The sequence below is a fragment of the Elephas maximus genome, chromosome 22, assembly GCF_024166365.1.
Source record: "Elephas maximus indicus isolate mEleMax1 chromosome 22, mEleMax1 primary haplotype, whole genome shotgun sequence".
In the NCBI taxonomy this organism is placed as follows: Eukaryota; Metazoa; Chordata; class Mammalia; order Proboscidea; family Elephantidae; genus Elephas; species Elephas maximus.
In genome coordinates, this window is record NC_064840.1 from 38560398 (window position 1) to 38581482 (window position 21085).

At 38.5% G+C, this 21085-nt stretch overlaps 1 protein-coding gene across 1 annotated transcript; it reads right to left on the bottom strand.

The window, feature by feature from the left end:
- Nucleotides 1-1895: 1895 nt before the first annotated feature.
- On the bottom strand, nucleotides 1896-20841 carry DEFB108B (defensin beta 108B). The gene is made up of 2 exons (XM_049865485.1): nucleotides 20739-20841; nucleotides 1896-2074 (listed from the first exon to the last, which is right to left on the bottom strand). The coding sequence occupies exons 1-2, from the start codon at nucleotides 20839-20841 to the stop codon at nucleotides 1896-1898; spliced, it is 282 nt and encodes a 93-aa protein (XP_049721442.1).
- Nucleotides 20842-21085: the final 244 nt, after the last annotated feature.

Consider the following 21085-nt stretch of genomic DNA (forward strand, 5'->3'; position numbering starts at 1 on the left):
GACATTGGTTACATTCCTCATGTTGTGCCACTATTCTTGCCATCTTTTTCCCAGATATTCTACCACCATTAACGTAAACCCTATGACCTACAGACAAAAAACTTCTCCTTCTCCTCCCTCTCAACCCTGGTAACCATTAGTGATCTTTGATTTCTATATATTTGCTTATTTCATATAAGTGAGATCATACAATATATTTTTTGTGACTTATTTTACTCAGCATAATATTTTCAAAGTTCATCTATGTTATGGCATGCATCAGAACTTCATTTCTCTTTACAACTGCATAATATTCCATTGTATTTATATACCACTTTTTTTTCATCCATTCATCCGTTGATGCACATTTCAGTTGTTTCCACCTTTTGGCCATTGTGAAAGCACTGCACTGAACATTGATATACAAGTTTCTGTTTGTGTTCCTGCCTTCACTTCCTTTAGGTAAGTACCTATAGTTGAGATTCCTGGGTCATATGGTAGTCCTATGTTCAACTTTTTGAGGACTGCCCAAACTGTTTTTCACAGTGGCTGTACCATTTTACATTCCCACCAGCAATGGATGAGGGTTCCAGCTTCTCCATAATTTCACCAACACTTGTTTTCCATTTTAAAAAATTATTGCCATTCTAACGGGGGTGAAGTGATATCTCATTGTGATCTTCCTAATGGCTAACGATATTGAACATCTTTTCATGTGTAGGTAATATACATTTATTTTGATTTTACAATCTTCCAGTGACGTGGGTGAGGTTTCCACAACTTTTCACACAAAAGAAAACTCTTATCAATGTGGTTGTCTTTACTCAAAGCAACTAAAATCGTCTCTAAATTAAGCAAGAACATAATGTGTGGAAAACACCAAGTGGCTGTTTTAGGAGAATAATGCCTCTTTCTCCCACCAAAGATATCCATATTTTAATCCATGGAAACTGTTCATATTTTACCTTCCGTGGCAAAGTGGAATTGTAGTTGCAAGTGGAATTAAGGTTGCTAATCAGTTGATCTTAAAATAGGGAGATTATCCTGGATTATGCAGGTGGGTCCAGTTTCCAATGAAAAAGGGAGAAAGAAGGAAAATTTGGAGTGATGCAATGTGATAAAGATTCAATCCACCATTGCTGGTTTTAATGATGGAAAAAGGTACCTATAAACCAAGATATGTGAGTGGTCTGTAGAAGCTGAAAAAAGCAAGGAAATGTATTATTTCCTAGAAACTCCATAAGGGAACTCAGCCCTGCAAATACCTTGACATTAGCCCAGTGAGAGCTGTGTCAGACTTCTAGCCTATACAGCTATAAGGTAACACATTTGTGTTGTTTTGACTTTGTGGTAATTTGTTACAGCAGCAATAAGAAACTAATATGGTGGCTTACAGGATAGAAAGAAAAGCTGAATATTCAGACCCAGTGAAATGTGAGAACTAGGGAAATCTCATGAATGTCAGCCAAGTGTACATGGACCGGCCAGGAGCACTGCCTATCAAAAGGTTGCAGATGAAATTTCCTTTTATCTAGGTGTTACTCTGTTCATGATTTGGATTTCTGGTGAAGTTTGATTGATTTGGAGAAATTTGATTATTTACGTTTCCTCAGTGCTGTTTGTTAGGGAGGGAGGCCCCATGGAATGAGGTAGTGCATTTTCCCAAAAGAAAAGGGGAGCAGTCCCCTCGGATGAAGGGTGAAAGGATGCAGATCCAGTCACAAAAACAGGTCATTTTCAACAGGAAGGACTATATTAGGAACCAAACAGTAATCAAGTGATAATTTATAACAAGAATTTTAAAAAATAGGTTGTGTTTGCTGACTTTGGCTTTATTGAAAACTCAGTAAGAATCCAAAGGCAGAGAAAGGAGAGAGAGAATGGCAATAATGAAACATCTAAACAAACAAAAGTCTTCAGGTCTTGCGTGCAGCACTCTTAGTGCTCTCCGTACTCTCAGCTTTTGGTTGATCCAACAGGGGCATGCAGCATGGTCGCCTATCTAAACATTTGCCAACGAGGATCTCTGTTTCAATGCAAAATTCCCGGCAGAAGCCATTTGGACGCTCACAAACCTCCTTGAACTTGCCCCTGGCTGCATAGAAAAAAGAGTTATTTTAACCAGTCTTACCAGTTTTTATTGAATTACATGACAGGAATGGAAGAAATATTGTGTGGCTTTTTGTTCATCTGTCAATACTTAAAATTTTGATGTCACAAAGAATTGGATTTCTGGCATCCTTGAAAAATCTGGCAATATTGGGAACCAAATCCAAACCAAACCATTTGCTGTTGAGCCAGTTCTGACTCATGGCAACCTCATGTGTTTTAGGGTGGAACTGCATTCCATACGGTTTTCAGTTGTTGCACCTAGTAACAAAATGCTGAAGCTGAGTAGCCCTGCCCCCTTTAGAGGGTCATCCACACTTCAGCTTATCTCAGTTTTTCTCACCACTTTTTGTCTCCCAGCACTGATGGAGAAGGCAGTTTTTATTTAACATCAGTCTTGTACTGCTGATTTTCCTAGAGTAGAAAAAACTTTTTAGGGAAGAGAAAAAATATTCACTGTTGTTAGCATATATAAATATATATATGTTGGCTTTAACAATGGAGAAAGGGAGCTATGAGTCAGCCTCTAGAAGCTGAAAAAAGCAAGGAAATGGATTATTCCCTAGATACTCCATTTTTTTTTTTTTACTCCATAAGGAAACTCAGCTCCGCCAATATTTTGATGGTAGTCCAGTGAGAGCTGTGTCAGACTTCTAGCCTACACAACTATAAGGTAAGACATTTGTGTTGTTTTAAGTTTGTGGTAAGCTTGCTGTCAAGTCAAGTCAGTTCTGACTAATAGTGACCTCTCTACAACAGAACAAAACACTGCCCAGTCCTGTGCCATCTTCACAATCATTGGTAAACATGAGTCCATTGTTGCAGCCACTGTGTCAGTCCATCTTATTGAGGGTCTTCCTCTTTTCCACTGACCCCCTACTTTACCAAACTTGATGTCCTTCTCCAGGGACTGGCCCCTCCTGATAACATGTCCAAAGTCCATGAGACAAGTCTCATTATCTAGCATTCTGGCTGTACATCTTCCAAGACAGATTTGTTTGCTCTTCTGGCAGTCCATGGAATATTCAATATTCTTTGCCAACAGCATAATTCAAAGACATAAATTCTTCAGTCTTCCTTATTCTTTGTCCAGGTTTTGCATGCATGTGATGAGATTGAAAATACCCTGGCTTGGGTCAGGTTTACCTTAGTCCCCAAAGTGACATCTTTGCTTTTCAATACTTTAAAGAGGTCTTTTGTAGCAGATTTGCCCAATGCAATACGTCATTTGATTTCTTGATTGCTGCTTCCATAAGCATTTATTGTGGATCCAAGTAAAATGAAATCCTTGACAACTTCAACCATTTCTCCATTTATCATGATGTTGATTATTGATCCAGTTGTGAGGCTTTTTGTTTTCTTTATGTTGAGTGTAATCCATACTGGAGGCTGTAGTCTTTGATTTTCATCAGTGTTAACACTTTAGGGAAATTGTGAGAGGATATTTAATATCCTACATCTTTAATATGCAAATAGTGACTGCTGCACTGTTTCTTACAACCTGTTAACTCATTATCTCTCTGGCACTGAAGCTGAAGGTCTCTGAGGCTGCAATCCTGCCCTAGGATTACATACATTGAGAATAAAATATTCAGATTATTCTTAAGGACTGGACAATTTTTTTTTTTTTGTTGCTGTTGTTCAAAACATTGAATATTATTTGATCTATGCCCTGAAGTATGACTGTTTTGGAGATGCGACAAACCCATCGAAGTGTTCAATGATTTAATTCTAAGCAGTCTCCATAAGTAAACAAATGTACCTTTTCCTTGATGACTTCTTAAGCTCTTTGCTGACAGTAGGAGAAGCATTGAAACCAGTGTTTCTGTTTTGTGTTTGCACCCATGTTTTATTTTTAAATCTGAATCTGCAACATAAAGGACAATTCTTTTTTTTAATTGTCCTTTATGTTGCAGATTCAGATTTAAAAATAAAACATGGGTGCAAACACAAAACAGAAACACTGGTTTCAATGCTTCTTTTTTTTAATTGTCCTTTAAGTGAAAGTTTACAAATCAAGTCAGTCTCTACAAAAACTTGTACACACCTTGCTATGAAACCCTAGGTGGCCTCTCCCTAATGTGACAGCACACTCCTCCTCTCCACCCTGTATTCCCCGTGTCAATTCTACCAGCTCCTGTCCCCTTCTGCCTTTTCATCTCACCTCCAGACAGGAGCTGTCCACATAGTCTCATGTGTCTACTTGAACCAAGAAGCTGACTCCTAACCAGTGTCATTTTCTGTCTTGTAGTACAGTTCAATCCCTGTCTGAAGAGTTGGCTTCGGAAATGGTTCCAGTCTTGGGCTAACAGAGGGTCCGGGGGCCATGACCTCTAGGGTCCCTCAGTCTCAGTGGGACCATTATTTCTGGTCTTTTACTGAGAATTTGAGGCCTGCATTCCACTGTTCTCCTGCTCCATCAGGGATTCTCTGTTGTGTTCCCTGTCAGGACAGTCATCCGTGGTAGCCGGGCACCTTCTAGTTCTTCCAATCTAAGACTGATGGAGTCTCTGGTTTAAGTGGGCATTTCTGTCTCTTGGGCTCATATTTACTTTGTGTCTTTGGTGTTCTTCATTGTTTGCTCCAAGTGGGTTGAGACCAATTGATGCATCTTAGATGGGTGCTTGCGAGCTTTTAAGACCCCGGACGCCACTCAACAAAGTGGAATGCAGAATGTTTTCTTAATACATTTTGTTAGGCCAATTGACCTAGATGTCCCCTGAAACCATGGTCCCCAGACCCCCGTCCCTGCTACTCTGGACTTCAACATGTTTGGTTGTATTCAGGAAACGTCTTTGCTTTTTGTTTAGTCCTGTTGTGCTGACCTCCCCTGTATTGTGTGTTGTCTTACCCTTCACCTAAAATAGTTCTTGTCTACTACCTAATTAGTGAATACCCCTATCCCTCCCTACCCAGCCTCGTAACCATCAAAAGAATATTTTCTTCTGTTTTTATAATAATATTTTCTTGCATTCTTGTAATAATGGTCTCATACAATATTTGTCCTTTTGCAACTGACTAATTTCACTCAGCATAATGCCTTCTAGATTCCTCCATGTTATGAGATGATTCATGGATTAATCATTGCATAGTATTCCATTATGTGAATATACCATAATTTATTTCTCCATTCATCCATTGATGGGCACCTTGGTTGTTTCCATCTTTTTGCTATTGCAAATAGTGCTACAATGAACATGCGTGTGCATGTACCTGTTCCTCTGAGGGCTCTTATTTCTCTAGGATATATTCCAAGGAATGGGATTGCTGGATCTTATGGTAGTTCTACTTCTAGCTTTTTTAAGGGAGTGTCAAATGGATTTCCAAAGTGGTTGTACCATTTTACATTCCCACCACCCACCCACCCACAGCTGTCGAGTCGACTCTGACTCATAACGATCCTACAGGAATGCCTGGTAGATTTGAACAGCCAACCTCTTGGTTAGCAGCCGTAGCACTTAACCACTACACCACCAGGGTTTCCACATTCCCACCAGCAGTGCATAAATGCTCGGGTCTCTCCACAACCTCTCCAACATTTATTGTTTTGTGTTTTTTGGAATAATGTCAGCCTTGTTGGACTGAGATGGTATCTCATTGTCGTTTTGATTTTTATTCCTTTAATGGCTGATGATCGTGAGCATTTCCTTATGTATTTGTTAGTCGCCTGAATCTCTTCTTTGGTGAATTGCTGGTTCATATCCTTTGCCCATTTTTTAAATTGGGTTATTTGTCTTTTTGTTGTTGAGGTTTTGTGATACCATGTAGATTTTAGAGATCAGACACTGATTGGATTTGTCATAGCCAAAAACTTTTTCCCAGTCTGTAGGTAGTCTTTTTATTCTTTTGGTGAAGTCTTTGGATTAGCATAAGTGTTTGATTTTTAGGATTTCCCAATTATCTAGTTTTTCATCTGGTGTTTATGCATTGTTAGAAATGTTTTGTATACTGTTTATGCCATGTATTAAGGTTCGTAGTGTTGTCCCTATTTTTTCTTCCGTGTTATTTATCATTTCAGTTTTTATATTTAGGTCTTTGATCTATTTTTGAGTTAGTTTTTGCGTATGGTGTGAGGTATCGGTCTATTTTCTTTTTTTTTTTCAAATGGATATCCAGTTACACCAGCACCATTTGTTAAAGAGCCTGTCTTTTCCTCATTTAATGGATTTTGAGCCTTTGCCAAATACCAGCTGCTCATAGGTGGATGAATTTATATCTGGACTTCCAATTCTTTTCCACTGGTATATGTATCTGTTGTTGTACAAGTACCAGGCTGTTTTGACTACTGTGACGGTATAATAGGTTCTAAAATCAGGTAGGGTGAGGCCTCCCACTTTGTTCTTTTTCAGTAATGCTTTACTTATCTGGGGTCTCTTCCCCTTCCATATGAAGTTGATGATTTATTTCTCCATATCATTAAAACATGTCACTGGAATTTGGATGGGAATTGCGTTGTGTCTATAGATCCCTTTGGGTAGAATAGACATTTTCACAATGTTGAGTCTTCATATCATGAGCAAGGTATGTTTTTCCACTTACGTAGGTCTCTTTTGGTTTCTTGCAGTAGTGTCTTGTAGTTTTCTTTGCATAGGTCTTTTAAATCTCTGGTTAGATTTATTCCTAAGTATTTTATCTTTTTTAGGGCTATTGTAAATGGTATTGATTTGGTGATTCTGTTCGACTTTCTCTTTGTTGATGTAGAGGAATCCAACTGATTTTTTGTATGTCTGTCTTGTATCCTATACTCTGCTGAACTCTTCTATTAGTTTCAGTGGTTTTCTTGTAGATTCTGTAGTGTTTTCTATATATAAGATCATGTCATCTGCAAATAGATATACTTTTACATCTTCCACAAAAGTCAATTCTTGAATAGCTTCAAATCAGTAGGAGTTTATCGCACATTCAATAAACGTTTACTGAATTTAATTGAAATTCAGATGCATTAAAATGAACTTCCCTGTTTAGTGTTTAGAAAGCAATTAGTTAATGGACCAAAAGACTAATGTTTTCACCTAAAATGTGAATTTAGAAATAAACTTAAGGGGAAAAATTATTGAAAAAAAGTTAATGATCAGTTTAAGTGTTGAGCACTAGGTAGAAACCAGTCAAAATGTTAGTTTTTGGATGTTTGGGCTTTACATCTCTTCCTTTTAGCTGTATCTAGCTCAACAACTGTATGTATGTGTCTGCGTGTATATCCATTTACCTTGGGATATAATTGGCATATTGCCACAAATTAGGTTTATAGAGGGGTCATCTGAGATTAGTATATTATAAAGGATGAACATGTGCTGTGTGATGAATTTATCTTGGACATTTGAATAGTCTCTTTTGTAGTTCTATGGTTGTTTACCCCTCTCACCTCACTGCTTGATGATGAATTCCTCTAGGGCATGAATCATGTCTTATTCTTTCCTGTATATATTCCAGAACCTGGTCTAGGTCCTGGCATATAATAGTTATTCACTACATAATTTTGGGATAATATTTTCCACATCGTAACATGTTTGGCGGAAATTTATTGTTACTCCCAGTGCACATGTTTGGAATTACGTTTGCTATTTTGCTGCAAATGACTCCATGGAATACTAAATTCTCAAATCACAAAAGAGCTTTGTAAAAATATGACATACACATTTGTAGGAATTCAAGCCACATTAGCTGCATTTTTTTTTTTTTTTTTTTTGCTTTTTTTCCTATTAGTTCTTTGTTACTGAATGTAATATATTGCATGCTGTACGGACATTGTGTCATTTCTAGATATTTCCTTCAGAAACATTAGGTTAGAGTTAAAACGAACATCATGGATTATCTTTTCCAATCATTTCATTTTGCAAATGAGGAAATGAGAAGCAACATCCTCAGAAATACCTTGCTAATGAGGGAAGGGACAGGGACAGAACTAAAGCTTGTGTGTTCCTAACCCCATTCTATTTCCCCCTCTTGCTCCCTGTTTGTATTCTCCTCTTCCCAACCTTCCAAAAAGAAAATCTGAAGTCCTGTTGCAAATGACCACCTAAGGACAAGAGAAGGTTCCCCCATTCCATGTAGACTGTGTTTTTTCCTCCAGTCTTGGTACAGTCCATTTTGGCTACAAGTAATGTTATTGCCTCTGCTCTCCAACCATCATATTGCTTTCCTCTACTTTGGCTGAGTGACAGTGAAAACAAAAAATGAATCTGTTTACCAAATTTTGAAGTTTTAAAATTTGATTGAAAGCATTCATATCCCAGGGATATGAATGCCATACATATATTTTAAAATATTTTAACATAGTTTTCCCCATCAAACCCATCTATTTAGCGAGGGTGAGTGTTTAGTAAGTTCTAATTAGATGGATCTTCAGTGTTGCCATAAAGACAACTATCTTTTAAGTCGAAGTCATCAGTTTTATGTACTACCGAGTTACTATAAGTGGATATAGAATCACCTTTAACCAGTCTTTAGAGAACCATACAATGGCAGCAGCACAACAGAACCCAAGGGTGGGATATGGAATGAAAGACAGCAAATGAAGATAAAGCCTTGTTCTGACATTTAGCTCACTCTTCACTTTTCAGGGCCTTGAGTTTCTCCTCTATAAAATAATGAAAATGGACAAGATCATTTTCAAGACAGCCAGTCTTGTCACTGATGATTTAATACTGTCTGCAGTTATCATGGTCTCTGTGCTAATCATAACAAGGCTAGCTATTCTTTTATTTATTTTATTTTTTTTTTTTTGGAATTTGTTTTAAAAATTAACTTATTTTTTCTTTGAAAAAAGGAGAAAGCAATTTCGAGTTAATTCATAAAGTGTTTTGTGAGTCTTTTATATGTCAGCTCTTCACAATGGGATGAGGTAGCTTGACCCTAGCCCTGGGAGTATACCTCCAGGCTAGTCTGTCATTTTTTTCAACACCCGTGTGGAGTGTGAGATAGAGGATATACTTCACATACACACACACACACAAATACACACACACAACTGGTAGATGCAATACTTTAATAGATGCAATAGTAGATGTAAGAATGGACACAGAGGATATGAGGACACGTGTGTCTCAGTACTTGTGGAGGTTTAGGTCAACTGTGGGTGAGCCATGAGAGGATTTAAAGGGGGTACGCCATGTGGATGAGAAGAAAAAAGATGTCTGTATAAAAAATTTGGGGGAGACTTCCAACCAACATGGTGCAATAGACAGAAGCGTCACACTGTCCCTCTGCAGAAAGGACCCGAAAAACTAAGTAAAAGAGAGACAAACTTCATTCCTGGAACCTGAAATGTCAAATGAAGAACTCACCAAACACCAAATAGAGTAAGAGACTGACAGAGAACAGAGAGTGAAGAGAGATATGTACAGAGAACCCTATCAATTAACGCAACAGAGATTCATCATCTTGGACTCCTATTGGATGATGGGAAAACAGTTTCGTGGAGCTCCCAGCAGGAGACAGGGCACCGAGTAACAAGTGATACACGTTTTCCCACTCTCCATCCTCTCTCCACTGCTCTACCTCTGCACTTCCTGGCCAGCAGCAGCAGTTCGGCTGGCCGGGAAGTGTAGACTCACCCTGGCCACATCAGAGTTCAGTGGACAGGGAGTATGGGAAAGCAGCTTCATGAAGTTCCCAGCAGGAGACAGACCACCCAGTAACCAGCAATATATGCTTCCTAACCCCCACCCTTTTTCCCACCCCTCTTTGACCTCCTCTCATTCCTGCAGCCACAGTCTCTTGGCTGAAAGGCAATTGCTTCGGCCCTGGGCCGGTTGGATTTTCCCCACCCACACTAGCCAGCTCACTGAGTGCCATTTGTCTGTTGCTGATATTGCTTTTTTCCATTTCTTTTGGTTTCTTCTGTGCCTCCAACTGCCTCCCTCTCCTTTCTCTCAAACACCTGGCTCTGTGTGCCATCTTTTCTTCTTGAAAGGCTGTCAAGTACCACTCAACTGGGGAACCCTCCCTTGGCCCATGACACCATGCTGGTGGGATCCCTGGACTTTTTTTTTTTTTTTTTTGCTTTGTTTTGTTTTGCTTTGTTCTGTTTTGTTTCGTTTGTATGTTTGCTTTCTTTTTCTTTTTGCAGCTTGGGAGACCCTTCTAGCCAGGCTGCACTGCACAACTTAGGAGCCATTTCCCCGGTCTGAGCAACACCTGGGGGCATTTCTTTTTTCTTTCCCTCTCTCTTTTTTATTTTTCTTTCTTTTTTTCCCTTTTTGTCTTTCTTCATTTCTCAGTTCTCCTCTCTATACTTACCTTCATTTCCTGTCTCCTGAATACTTGGTGCTGTGTGAAATCTATATCCACTCTAGCCAGGCTATACTGTGCAGCCTAGAAGTGACTTCCCAGATCTTCACAACTGCACCAGTGGGACTCCTAAGGGCTTTTATTTTATTTTCCAAATTTTTACCTAGTATTTTGTCTTTCTTTTCCCCTTTTTTCTTTTTGTTTTTCCCCATTTCTCATTTTCTCATCTCTCCCTTGGCACTCTTTTTTTTTTTTTTTTTTTTGCTTATTTGCTTGTTTGTTTTTGGCTCCTGTTTCTCTCTCCTTTCTCTTCTTTCTCATACACATATTAGCTCCACACAACCTCCTACCTCCCTCCTGCTTACCTGCGCCATGCACTGAACGTCACAGCCCCAAGCAGTAAAGACATGGCATTCCGGAACCTGCCCAGCACTGATTCCTGGCCTGCCCTGTCAGCCCTAGTATGTGCACAAACAATCCATCCCAGCCCCTTCCCTTCAGCTGGGCCTGTCCTGCTGCACAATAGCTGAGTGACTGACCCTACCTATTGGATAAGGGGGTGAAAAGTATGACCACAGACAAGCAAACAGCAAAGAACACTCAGCCCATCTGCTCAGACATAACCAAATAAAACAAAAGACCAGGACAAAATAAACAGATCTACAATCAATAAATGAAGAAAATAACTACTGAATGTCCCAAAGACAGCAGACTACATCAAAATATATTAAAAAACAGGACAGGATGGTATCAGTAGATGTTTAAAATAAAACAGCAAATAACTTCCCAGTAGAAGAAAAGGAACTAGAACTATCTAGAATTGAAATCTCTAATATTCAGAGCTATCCAAGAATTGAAGCAAAAAATAGACAAAAACGAGGAAAAATAGACAAATTCATGGAAAAGGCAGAGAAATTCATAGAAAATGCAAAAAAAATTGAAGAATTCAGGAAAATAATACAGGGACAAAAGGCCAAAATAAATTCACAACTAGAAATCACACAAAAACAACAATTAGAAATCCAAAAGATAAACATCAAGATTTCAAAAATGAACAGTGTCATAAAAGGGCTGAGGAGCAGGTTTGAAATGATGGAAGACAGGATCAGTGAAATTGAAGACAAATACTTGGATACAACTCTGTTTGAGGAAAAATTGGAAAAATGAAGAAACCTGGAGAATTATGTAGGATACAGCCAAAAGCAAAAATTTGTGAGTGATCAGGGTTCCAGAAGGGGGGGGGGACACAGAGAGGATCATTAAAGAACTGCTGACAGGATACTTCCCTCATATCATGAAAGATGAAAAGCTGACCATCCAAAAATCCCAACGAATGCCATATAGTATAGACCTCAAAAGAAAATCAGCTAGGCATATTATAATCACAGTCGCTAAAACCAAAGACAAAGTCCTGAGAGGAGCTCAGGAAAAACAAAAAGTCACATACAGAAGAGAAACAATAAGACTCAACTGATTATTTGGCAGAAACTATGCAGGCAAGAAGAGAACAGAATGACATATATAAAATCTTGAAAGAAAAAAATTGCCAACCAAGAATAATATACCCTGCAACACGCTAAATCAAATATGATGGTGAAATTAGGACATTTCCAGATAAACAGAAATTAAGGGAATATGTAAAAAAAAAAAAAAAAAAACTTACAAGAATTATTAAAGGGAGTCCTTCTGTCTGAGAGCAAACAACATCAGACCATAGCCTGAATATAGGATGCAAGATTGTACCAGCCAGATACTAATCTAGGAAATGAACTCTCAAGGACCTTCTAAAACCAAAAGAATTGCAGCAGGGAACCAGAGAGGTTAATCTCTAAATGACAACAACATCAGAACAATAAAAGAGGGGATAAATGGTGTAGGTATAGAACTTTCTAATGAAGAGAAAAGCAAAGTGATACCAAGTAACATTAGACTGGTTCAAACCTAGAAAGATAAGGGTAAATTTCAAATTTGCCACAAAGAAGTTAACAAACCTACTCTACTCTTAAAAATAAAGAAGAAAAACATAAATTCTCAACAACTCAAAAAAATACAGAAACAAAAGAAATCCACGAGAGAAACTCAGCCCAGAAGAGTAAGAGGAAAAAAGAAAACATTAGCACCACAAAAAAAGCACTACAAAATGACAGAAATAAGCTGACATCTTTCAATAATTACACTGAATGTACATGGCCTAATGCACCCATAAATAGACACAGAGTGATAGAATGGGTAAAAAAAACAGAATCCATCAATGTGCTGTCTACAACAGACACACTTAGAAACAAAGACATAAATTTATTAAAAATCAAAATATAGAAAAAACTACAACAAGCAAATAACTACCAAAAAAAGAGCAGGAGCGGCAATACTAATCTCAGATAAAATAGACTTTGAAAAAAAACCCATAAAAGACAAAGAAGGGGACAACCCTGGTGGCATTGTGGTTAAGTGCTATGGCTGCTAACCAAGAGGTCAGCAGTTGAAATCTGCCAGGCACTCCTTGGAAACTCTAGGGGGCAGTTCTACTCTGTCCTATAGGGTCACTATGAGTTGGAATCAACTGGATGGCAGTGGGTTGGGTTATATAATAACGATTAAGGGATGATGCATAATGAAGACTTAACCATAATAAACATCTACTCACCCAATGACAGAGCTCCCAAATACATAAAACAAACTCTTAAAGCACAGAAAAGAGAAATTGACAGTTCCACAATAATAGTAGGAGACTTCAACACACCACACTCAGTAAAGGACAGAACATATAGAAAAAACTCAACAAAGATACAGAACAGCTAAAGGGCAAAATCAGCCAACTTGACCTCATAGACATATACACAATACTCCACCCAACAGCTGCAAAGTACACATTCTTTTCCAATGCACATGGGACTTTCTCCAGAATAGACCACATCTTAGGCCACAGAGCAACCTTCAACAAAATCCAAAACATTGAGATAACACAAAGTACTTTCTCTGATAACAACACCATCAAAGTAGAAATTAACAACAGAAAGAGCAAGGAAAAAAATCAATTACATGGAAACTGAGTAACACCCTGCTTAAAAACCACAGGGTAATAGAAGAAATCAAAGATGGGATCAAAATTTCCCAGAATCAAACGAGAATGAAAACACATCATAGCAAAACCTTTGGGACACAGCAAAGGCCATCCTCAGAGGTCAATTTACAGCATTAAATGCACATATCAAAAAAGAAGAGAGAGGAAAAAAATCAAAACATTAGCTACACAACTTGAACAAATAGAAAGAGAACAGCAAAAGAAGCCCACAGCCGCCAGAAGGAAATAATAAACATCAGAGCAGAAATAAATAGAGGATAGAAAAACAATAGAAAAAATCAACAAAACCAAAAGTTAGTTCTTTGAAAGGATCAACAAAATCTGACAAAACACTGGACAAATTGACAAAAGAAAAACATGAGAAGACACAAATAACCCAAATAAATGAAATGGGGGACATTACAGCAGACCCAACTGAAATAAAAAAAGGAACGTAACACCTTATTATGAAAATGCTATACTGCAATAAATTTGAAAACCTGGAGGAAGTGGACAAATTTCTAGAAGCACACTACCTACGCGAACTAACACAAAATGATGTTGAAAATCTGAACAGACTTATATATAACAAGACTTTGGAAAGGTATTAAAAAAAAAAAAAAAAAAAAAAAACCCTGGCCCAGATGGCTTCAGTGGAGAATTTTGCCGAACATTCAAAGAAGAGCTTACACGAGTATTACTCAAACTATTTCAGAACACAGGAAAGGAAGCAATACTTCTTTGAATTCATTCTATAAAGCCAGCATAACCCTGATACCAAAACACCCCCCCAAAAAGAAAATTACAGACCACTATTTGTCATGAATATAGATGCAAAAATCCTCAAAAAACTTCTAGCCAATGGAATTCAGCATGGTATCAAAGAAATAATACACCACAACCAAGTACAATTCATACCAGGTATGCAAGGATGGTTTAACCTTAGAAAATCAATCAACTTAATCCACCACATAAATAAAAGGAAAGTATCATATGATCCTCTCAATCAACTCAGTAAAGGTATTCAACAAAGTCCAACACCCATTCCTGATAGAGTCTCAATAAAATAGTTAGAGAAAGGAAACTTATCAACATAATAAAGGGAATCTATGCAAAACCAATGGCAGCATCATTCTTTTTTTTTTTTTAATTTTTATTGAGCTTCAAGTGAACGTTTACAAATGAAGTCAGTCTGTCACATATAAGTTTATATACACCTTACTCCATACTCCCACTTTCTCTCCCCCTAATGAGTCAGCCCTTCCAGTCTCTCCTTTCATGACAATTTTGCCAGCTTCCAACCCTCTCTACCCTCCCATCCCCCTTCCAGACAGGAGATGCCAACACAGTCTCAAGTGTCCACCTGATACAAGTAGCTCACTCTTCATCAGCATCTCTCTCCTACCCACTGTCCAGTCCCTTCCATGTCTGATGAGTTGTCTTCGGAAATGGTTCCTGTCCTGTGCCAACAGAAGGTTTGGGGACCATGACCACTGGGATTCCTCTAGTCTCAGTCAGACCATTAAGTCTGGTCTTTCTGTGAGAATTTGGGGTCTGCATCCCACTGATCTCCTGCTCCCTCAGGGGTTCTCTATTGTGCTCCCTGTCAGGGCAGTCATCGGTTGTGGCCAGGCACCAACTAGTTCTTCTGGTCTCAGGATGATGTAAGTCTCTGGTTCATGTGGCTCTTTCTGTCTCTTGGGCTCATAGTTATCGTGTGATCTTGGTGTTCTTCATTCTCCTTTGATCCAGGTGGGTTGAGACCAATGGATGCATCTTAGATGGCCGCTTATTAGCATTTAAGACCCCAGACGCCACATTTCAAAGTGGGATGCAGAATGTTTTCGTAATAGAATTATTTTGCCAATTGACTTAGAAGTCCCCTTAAACCATGGTCCCCAAACCCCCGCCCTTGCTCTGCTGACCTTTGAAGCATTCAGTTTATCCCGGAAATTTCTTTGCTTTTGGTCCAGTCCAGTTGAGCTGACCTTCCATGTATTGAGTATTGTCCTTCCCTTCACCTAAAGTAGTTCTTATCTACTAACTAATCAGTAAAAAACCCTCTCCCTCCCTCCCTCCCTCCCCCCCCTCGTAACCACAAAAGTATGTGTTCTTCTCAGTTTATACTATTTCTCAAGATCTTATAGTAGTGGTCTTATACAATATTTGTCCTTTTGCCTCTGACTAATTTCGCTCAGCATAATGCCTTCCAGGTTCCTCCATGTTATGAAATGTTTCACAGATTCGTCACTGTTCTTTATCGATGCGTAGTATTCCATCGTGTGAATATACCACAATTTATTTAACCATTCATCCATTGATGGACACCTTGGTTGCTTCCAGCTTTTTGCTATTGTAAACAGAGCTGTTTGTGTGAAGGCTCTTATTTCTCTTGGGTATATTCTGAGGAGTGGGATTTCTGGATTGTATGGTAGTTCCATTTCTAACTGTTTAAGATAATGCCAGATAGATTTCCAAAGTGGTTGTACCATTTTACATTCCCACCAGCAGCGTATAAGAGTTCCAATCTCTCCGCAGCCTCTCCAACATTTATTATTTTCTGTTTTTTGGATTAATGCCAGCCTTGTTGGAGTGAGATGGAATCTCATCGTAGTTTTAATTTGCATTTCTCTAATGGCTAATGATCGAGAGCATTTTCTCATGTATTTGTTAGCTGCCTGAATATCTTCTTTAGTGAAGTGTGTGTTCATATCTTTTGCCCACTTCTTGACTGGGTTGTTCTTCTTTTTGTGGTTGAGTTTTGACAGAATCATATAGATTTTAGAGATCAGGCGCTGGTTGGAGATGTCATAGCTGAAAATTCTTTCCCAGTCTGTAGGTGGTCTTTTTACTCTTTTGGTGAAGTCTTTAGATGAGCATAGGTGTTTGATTTTTAGGAGCTCCCAGTTATCTGGTTTCTCTTCGTCATTTTTGGTAATGTTTTGTATTCTGTTTATGCCTTGTGTTAGGGCTCCTAACGTTGTCCCTATTTTTTCTTCCATGATCTTTATCATTTTAGTCTTTATGTTTATGTCTTTGATCCACTTGGAGTTAGTTTTTGTGCATGGGGCAACATCATTCTTAATGGAGAAAGGCTGAAAACATTCCCCTTGAGAACAGGAGCACAACAAAGATGCCCTTTATCACTATTCCTAGCTAGAGCAATAAGGCAAGAAAAAGAAATAAAGGGCATCCAAATTGGTAATGAAGAAGTTAAATTGTCCCTATTTGTGGGTGATATGATACTATACACAAAAGACTCCATGAAAAACTACTGGAACTAAAACTACTGAAAGATTCAGCAGAGTCACAGGATACAAGATAAACACACAAAAATCGGTTGGATTCCTATACATCAGTAAAGAGAAAGATGAAAAGAAATTCAGGGAAACAATACCATTTATAATAGCCCCTAAACAAATAAAATACTTAGGAATAAATATAACTAGGGATGCAAAGGCCTATACAAGCAAAACTACAAAACACTACTGCAAGAAACCAAGAGATCTACAGAAAAGGAAAAACATACCATTCTCATGGATACGTAGACTCAACATTGTGGAAATGACAACTCTACCCAAAGCCATCTGCAAATACAATACAATCCCAATCTAAATACCAACAACATTCTTTAAAGAGATGGAAAAACTTATTGTTAACATTACATGGAAAGGAAAGAAGCCTCGGATAAGTAAAGCACTATTGAAAAAGAAGAATAGAGTAGGAAGACTCCCACTACCTGACCTCAGAACTGACTGTACAGCTACAGTAGTCAAAACAGCCTGGTACTGCTACAACGGACCAATGGAACAGAATTGAGAACCCAGATGTAAATCTATCCACCTACAGTCACCTGATCTTTGACAAGGGTCCAAAGTCCATCAAACGGGGAAAAGACAGTCTTTTTCACATATGGTCCTGGCAAAACTGGATGTCCATCTGTAAAAAAAGAAACAAGACCCATACCTCATACCATATGCAAAAACTAATTCAAGATGGATCAAAGATCTAATATAAAGTAAAAAACTATGAAGTTCATAGAAGAAAAAATAAGATCAACGCTAGAGGCCCCAATACACATCATTAATAGGATACAAACCGCAACCAACAATACACAAACTCCAGAATACAAGCTAGGTAACTGGGGCCTTCTAAAAATTAAAGACTTATGCTCATCAAAAGACTTGACCAAAAGAGTAAAAGGAGAACCTACGGGCTGAGAAAAAAAAAATTTTGGCTATTACAAATCAGACAAAGGTTTAATCTCTAAAGTCGACAAGAAAATCCAACACCTCTACAACAAAAAGACCAATAATCCATAGATGTAATCCAGGAAATGAGCAGACACTTCACCAAAGAAGGCATTCAAGTGGCCAACAGACACACGAGGAAATGCTCGCTATCACTAGGCATTAAAGAAATACAAATCAAAACCACAATGAGATACCATCTCACCCCAGCATCACTGGCATGAATCAAAAAAACAGGAAATAAGAAATGCTGGAGAGGCTGTGGGGAGATCGGAACTCTTATGCACTGCTGGTGGGAGTGAAAAATGATACAACCATTTTGGAAAATGATATGGTGCTTCCTTGAAAAAGCTAAAAATAGAAATACCATAAGCTCCAGCTATCCAACACCTAGGAAAATACCCTAGAGGAATAAGAGTTGTCACATGAATAGACATATGCACATTATATTCATTGCAGCATTGTTCACAAAAGCAAAATGATGGAAACAGCCTAGATGCCCATCAACCAGTGAATGGATAAACAAACTGGGGTACATACACACAATGGAGTATCATACAAAGATAAAGAACAACGATGAATCTGTGAAGCATCATACAACATGGGTGAATCTGGAGGATATTATGTTGAGTGAAATAAGTCAGTCACAAAGGGACAAATATTGTATCAGACTACTACTGTACTGAAAAAGGTTTACATACAAAAAGAAAAAATCTTTGATGGTTACGAGGGAGCGGAGAGGTGAAATTGGAAAAACACTAAATAGACAGCTTTGGTTGGGGAAGCCAGGACAACCTGTACAAGGCAAGGTCATGGATGCTCCATAGACACATCCAAACTCCCCAAGGGACCGAATCACTGGGCTGAGGGCTGTGGGGACCATGGTCTCAGAGAACACCTAGCTCAAAAGGCATAAGATAGTTCTACATTCTACTTTGGTGAGCAGTGTCTGGGGTCTTAAAAGCCTGTGAGCAGCCATCTAGGATATTCCCCTAGTCTCACCCCTTCAGGCGCAAGGCAGAATGAAGAAAACTAAAGATACAAGGGAAAGATTAGTCCAAAAGACTAATGGACCACATCTACCACGGCCTCCACCAGACTGAGACCAGTACAACTAGATGGTGCCTGCCTACCACCACTGACTGCTCTCACAGGGACCACAATAGAGTGTCCCAGATAGAGCTGGAGAAAAATGTAGAGCAAAATTCTAACTCAGATAGAAAGACCAGACTTGCTGGCCTGACAGAGACTAGAGAAACCCTGAAAGTGTGGCCACCGTGCACCCTTTAAGCTCAGTAACAAATTCTCTCTTGAAGTTCACTCTTCAGAGAAAAATTCCACAGGCCCATAAAACAAAACTAGACTAAAGGGGCACACCAGCCCTGGGGCAAGGACTAGAAGGCAGGAGGGGACAGAAAAGCTGGTAATAGGGAACCCAAGGTTGAGAAGGGCAAGTGTTGACATGTCATGGGGTTGTTAAACAATGTTATAAAACAGTATATGTACTGTTTAATGAGAAACCAGTTTGTTCTGTAAACCTTCATCTAAAGTACAAAAAAGTAATAATAATGATAATAAAAGGTTGGGGTAGACGGGAGTTCTATGTGAAGAAAGGAAGTGCTCTTCACCAATCCATCTCTTTCTCATCCCATTCATTAAGGAGTGCTTTCCTGTTACTGAATCTGTGCTCATTCAGCATTCATAGTATTCATTAAAAATTTATTGAGTATCTACTTTTTGTCCACAAAGGACCCTTCAATACTTTTTTACTGAGTAGTCAGATGACTAAAAGAAAAGTCTGCTAGGGTGTGTGGATTTTCCAACGCCTTCCTAAATATAGCCTCACTTTACCTAATAGATCTAATTTCACCCTAAATACTCTCTATTCTTGATTTGATGTTCTAACACAAACCCCTGCGTATTTAGTGGCTGTGGTTTCCTACGGTTGTTTTCTTGTTTATTTTTAACACAAAGGATGCACAGTGCATAAATATAATCTGAGGGCTAGAGAGATTTTACAGGTCACTTGGGTAATCTCCCACTCAGTGAACTAATTCTTCCTCTCGATAAGTTTGTCGATCAAGAACTTCACCAGATGCTGTGGATGGACCTTCTCAGCAGTCAAGTTCTAGTTTTTTAACAGTTCTGATTTCTACCAAGTATTACTTTTAACATATGGAGATAATTTCCTATGATTTTCACACATTAGCCCTAGGTTCTTCTACCCTTTGGGTTGCTCCAAATAAATCCAATTACTTTGTTCACCTAAATGAATAAGTGTAGGAAAAGTAAGTGATTTCTCTAGAATTGTTTGTGAAATGACTTAATTTAATCACTTCCATTAATTGAGCACTTACTAAATTTCAGGTACTCTACTAAGCACTTTACATGCATTATTTCATCTGACTCTCTGTACTAGTGACACATAGTTGTTATTTTTGGCATTTCATACAAAAGGAAACTGAGGCTTGGAGAGGTTGTGGATTTGGGGTAAAGATTAAAACCATTATAACTAACTACACAGCCTGATATTTTACATAATAAACTATCCTGCATTTAATAAATATTTATTGATATGAACCAGGCTGGACTAAAAATTATAATCCTCCTTAAACTGTTGACTTCTCCAGCTCTTTTTTTTTTTTTTTTTCTCAGTACTGGCAGAAGGCAGGCTTGAATTTTTCAGGATCCTTTGCTTCCTCTTCTGTGTATCCCTTATTCTGTTTTCAGACCCCTTATACATGCACACATGTAAACTCACACACCAAACACACACAGAGAATATGACCAGGAGAAATTGCAGATTAAAACCTTGGGTAGATAACTCAAACACTCTCAGTAGTAAACTGATCTCATAATTTTCCTTCCAAAGTCTGCTCTAAAATTAGATTGCTTAAGGCTAATGCCTTAGACTTGCAAATCTTGACTTTTGGCATTTCTCTCTCTGCACCATATTTTATTTCTCTCTTACTTCTCACTTACAATATCTCACCCCATCCTGTGACAGCACTCTAGTTTTGGAGCTTACTCTTTCCTGCACTACAGAAATCAAGTCTACTGGCATGTGACCTCTTGGAAGGCAAGGGACACCATCTCTCTTCTTTGAATACCTGCTTCCCAGTACAGGTCCCCAGTGCAGTGGATGCTCAGTAAATAGCCAATGAACTGAACTGGTTTCCCACGTCCCTTCTCTCCGATGTATTTACTCCACATTGGCTCTCCTGAAGCAAAGTTAGAAGTGCCTTACAAGCTGTTTCTCCCAAACCTGAAGTACTGTCTACCCATTAATAGTATACAGTTCTTTAAAACACAGATTCAAAGCAGAAAATATAGATGTACCAAGAATAGGCATTATACCTTCTGTTGGAAATTTTGGGAAGTGTCCCCTTGCAAATAGCATAAAGCGTATCAACACTTCCTTAAAATATATGAGAATTCTCCACATTCCAATCTTTAT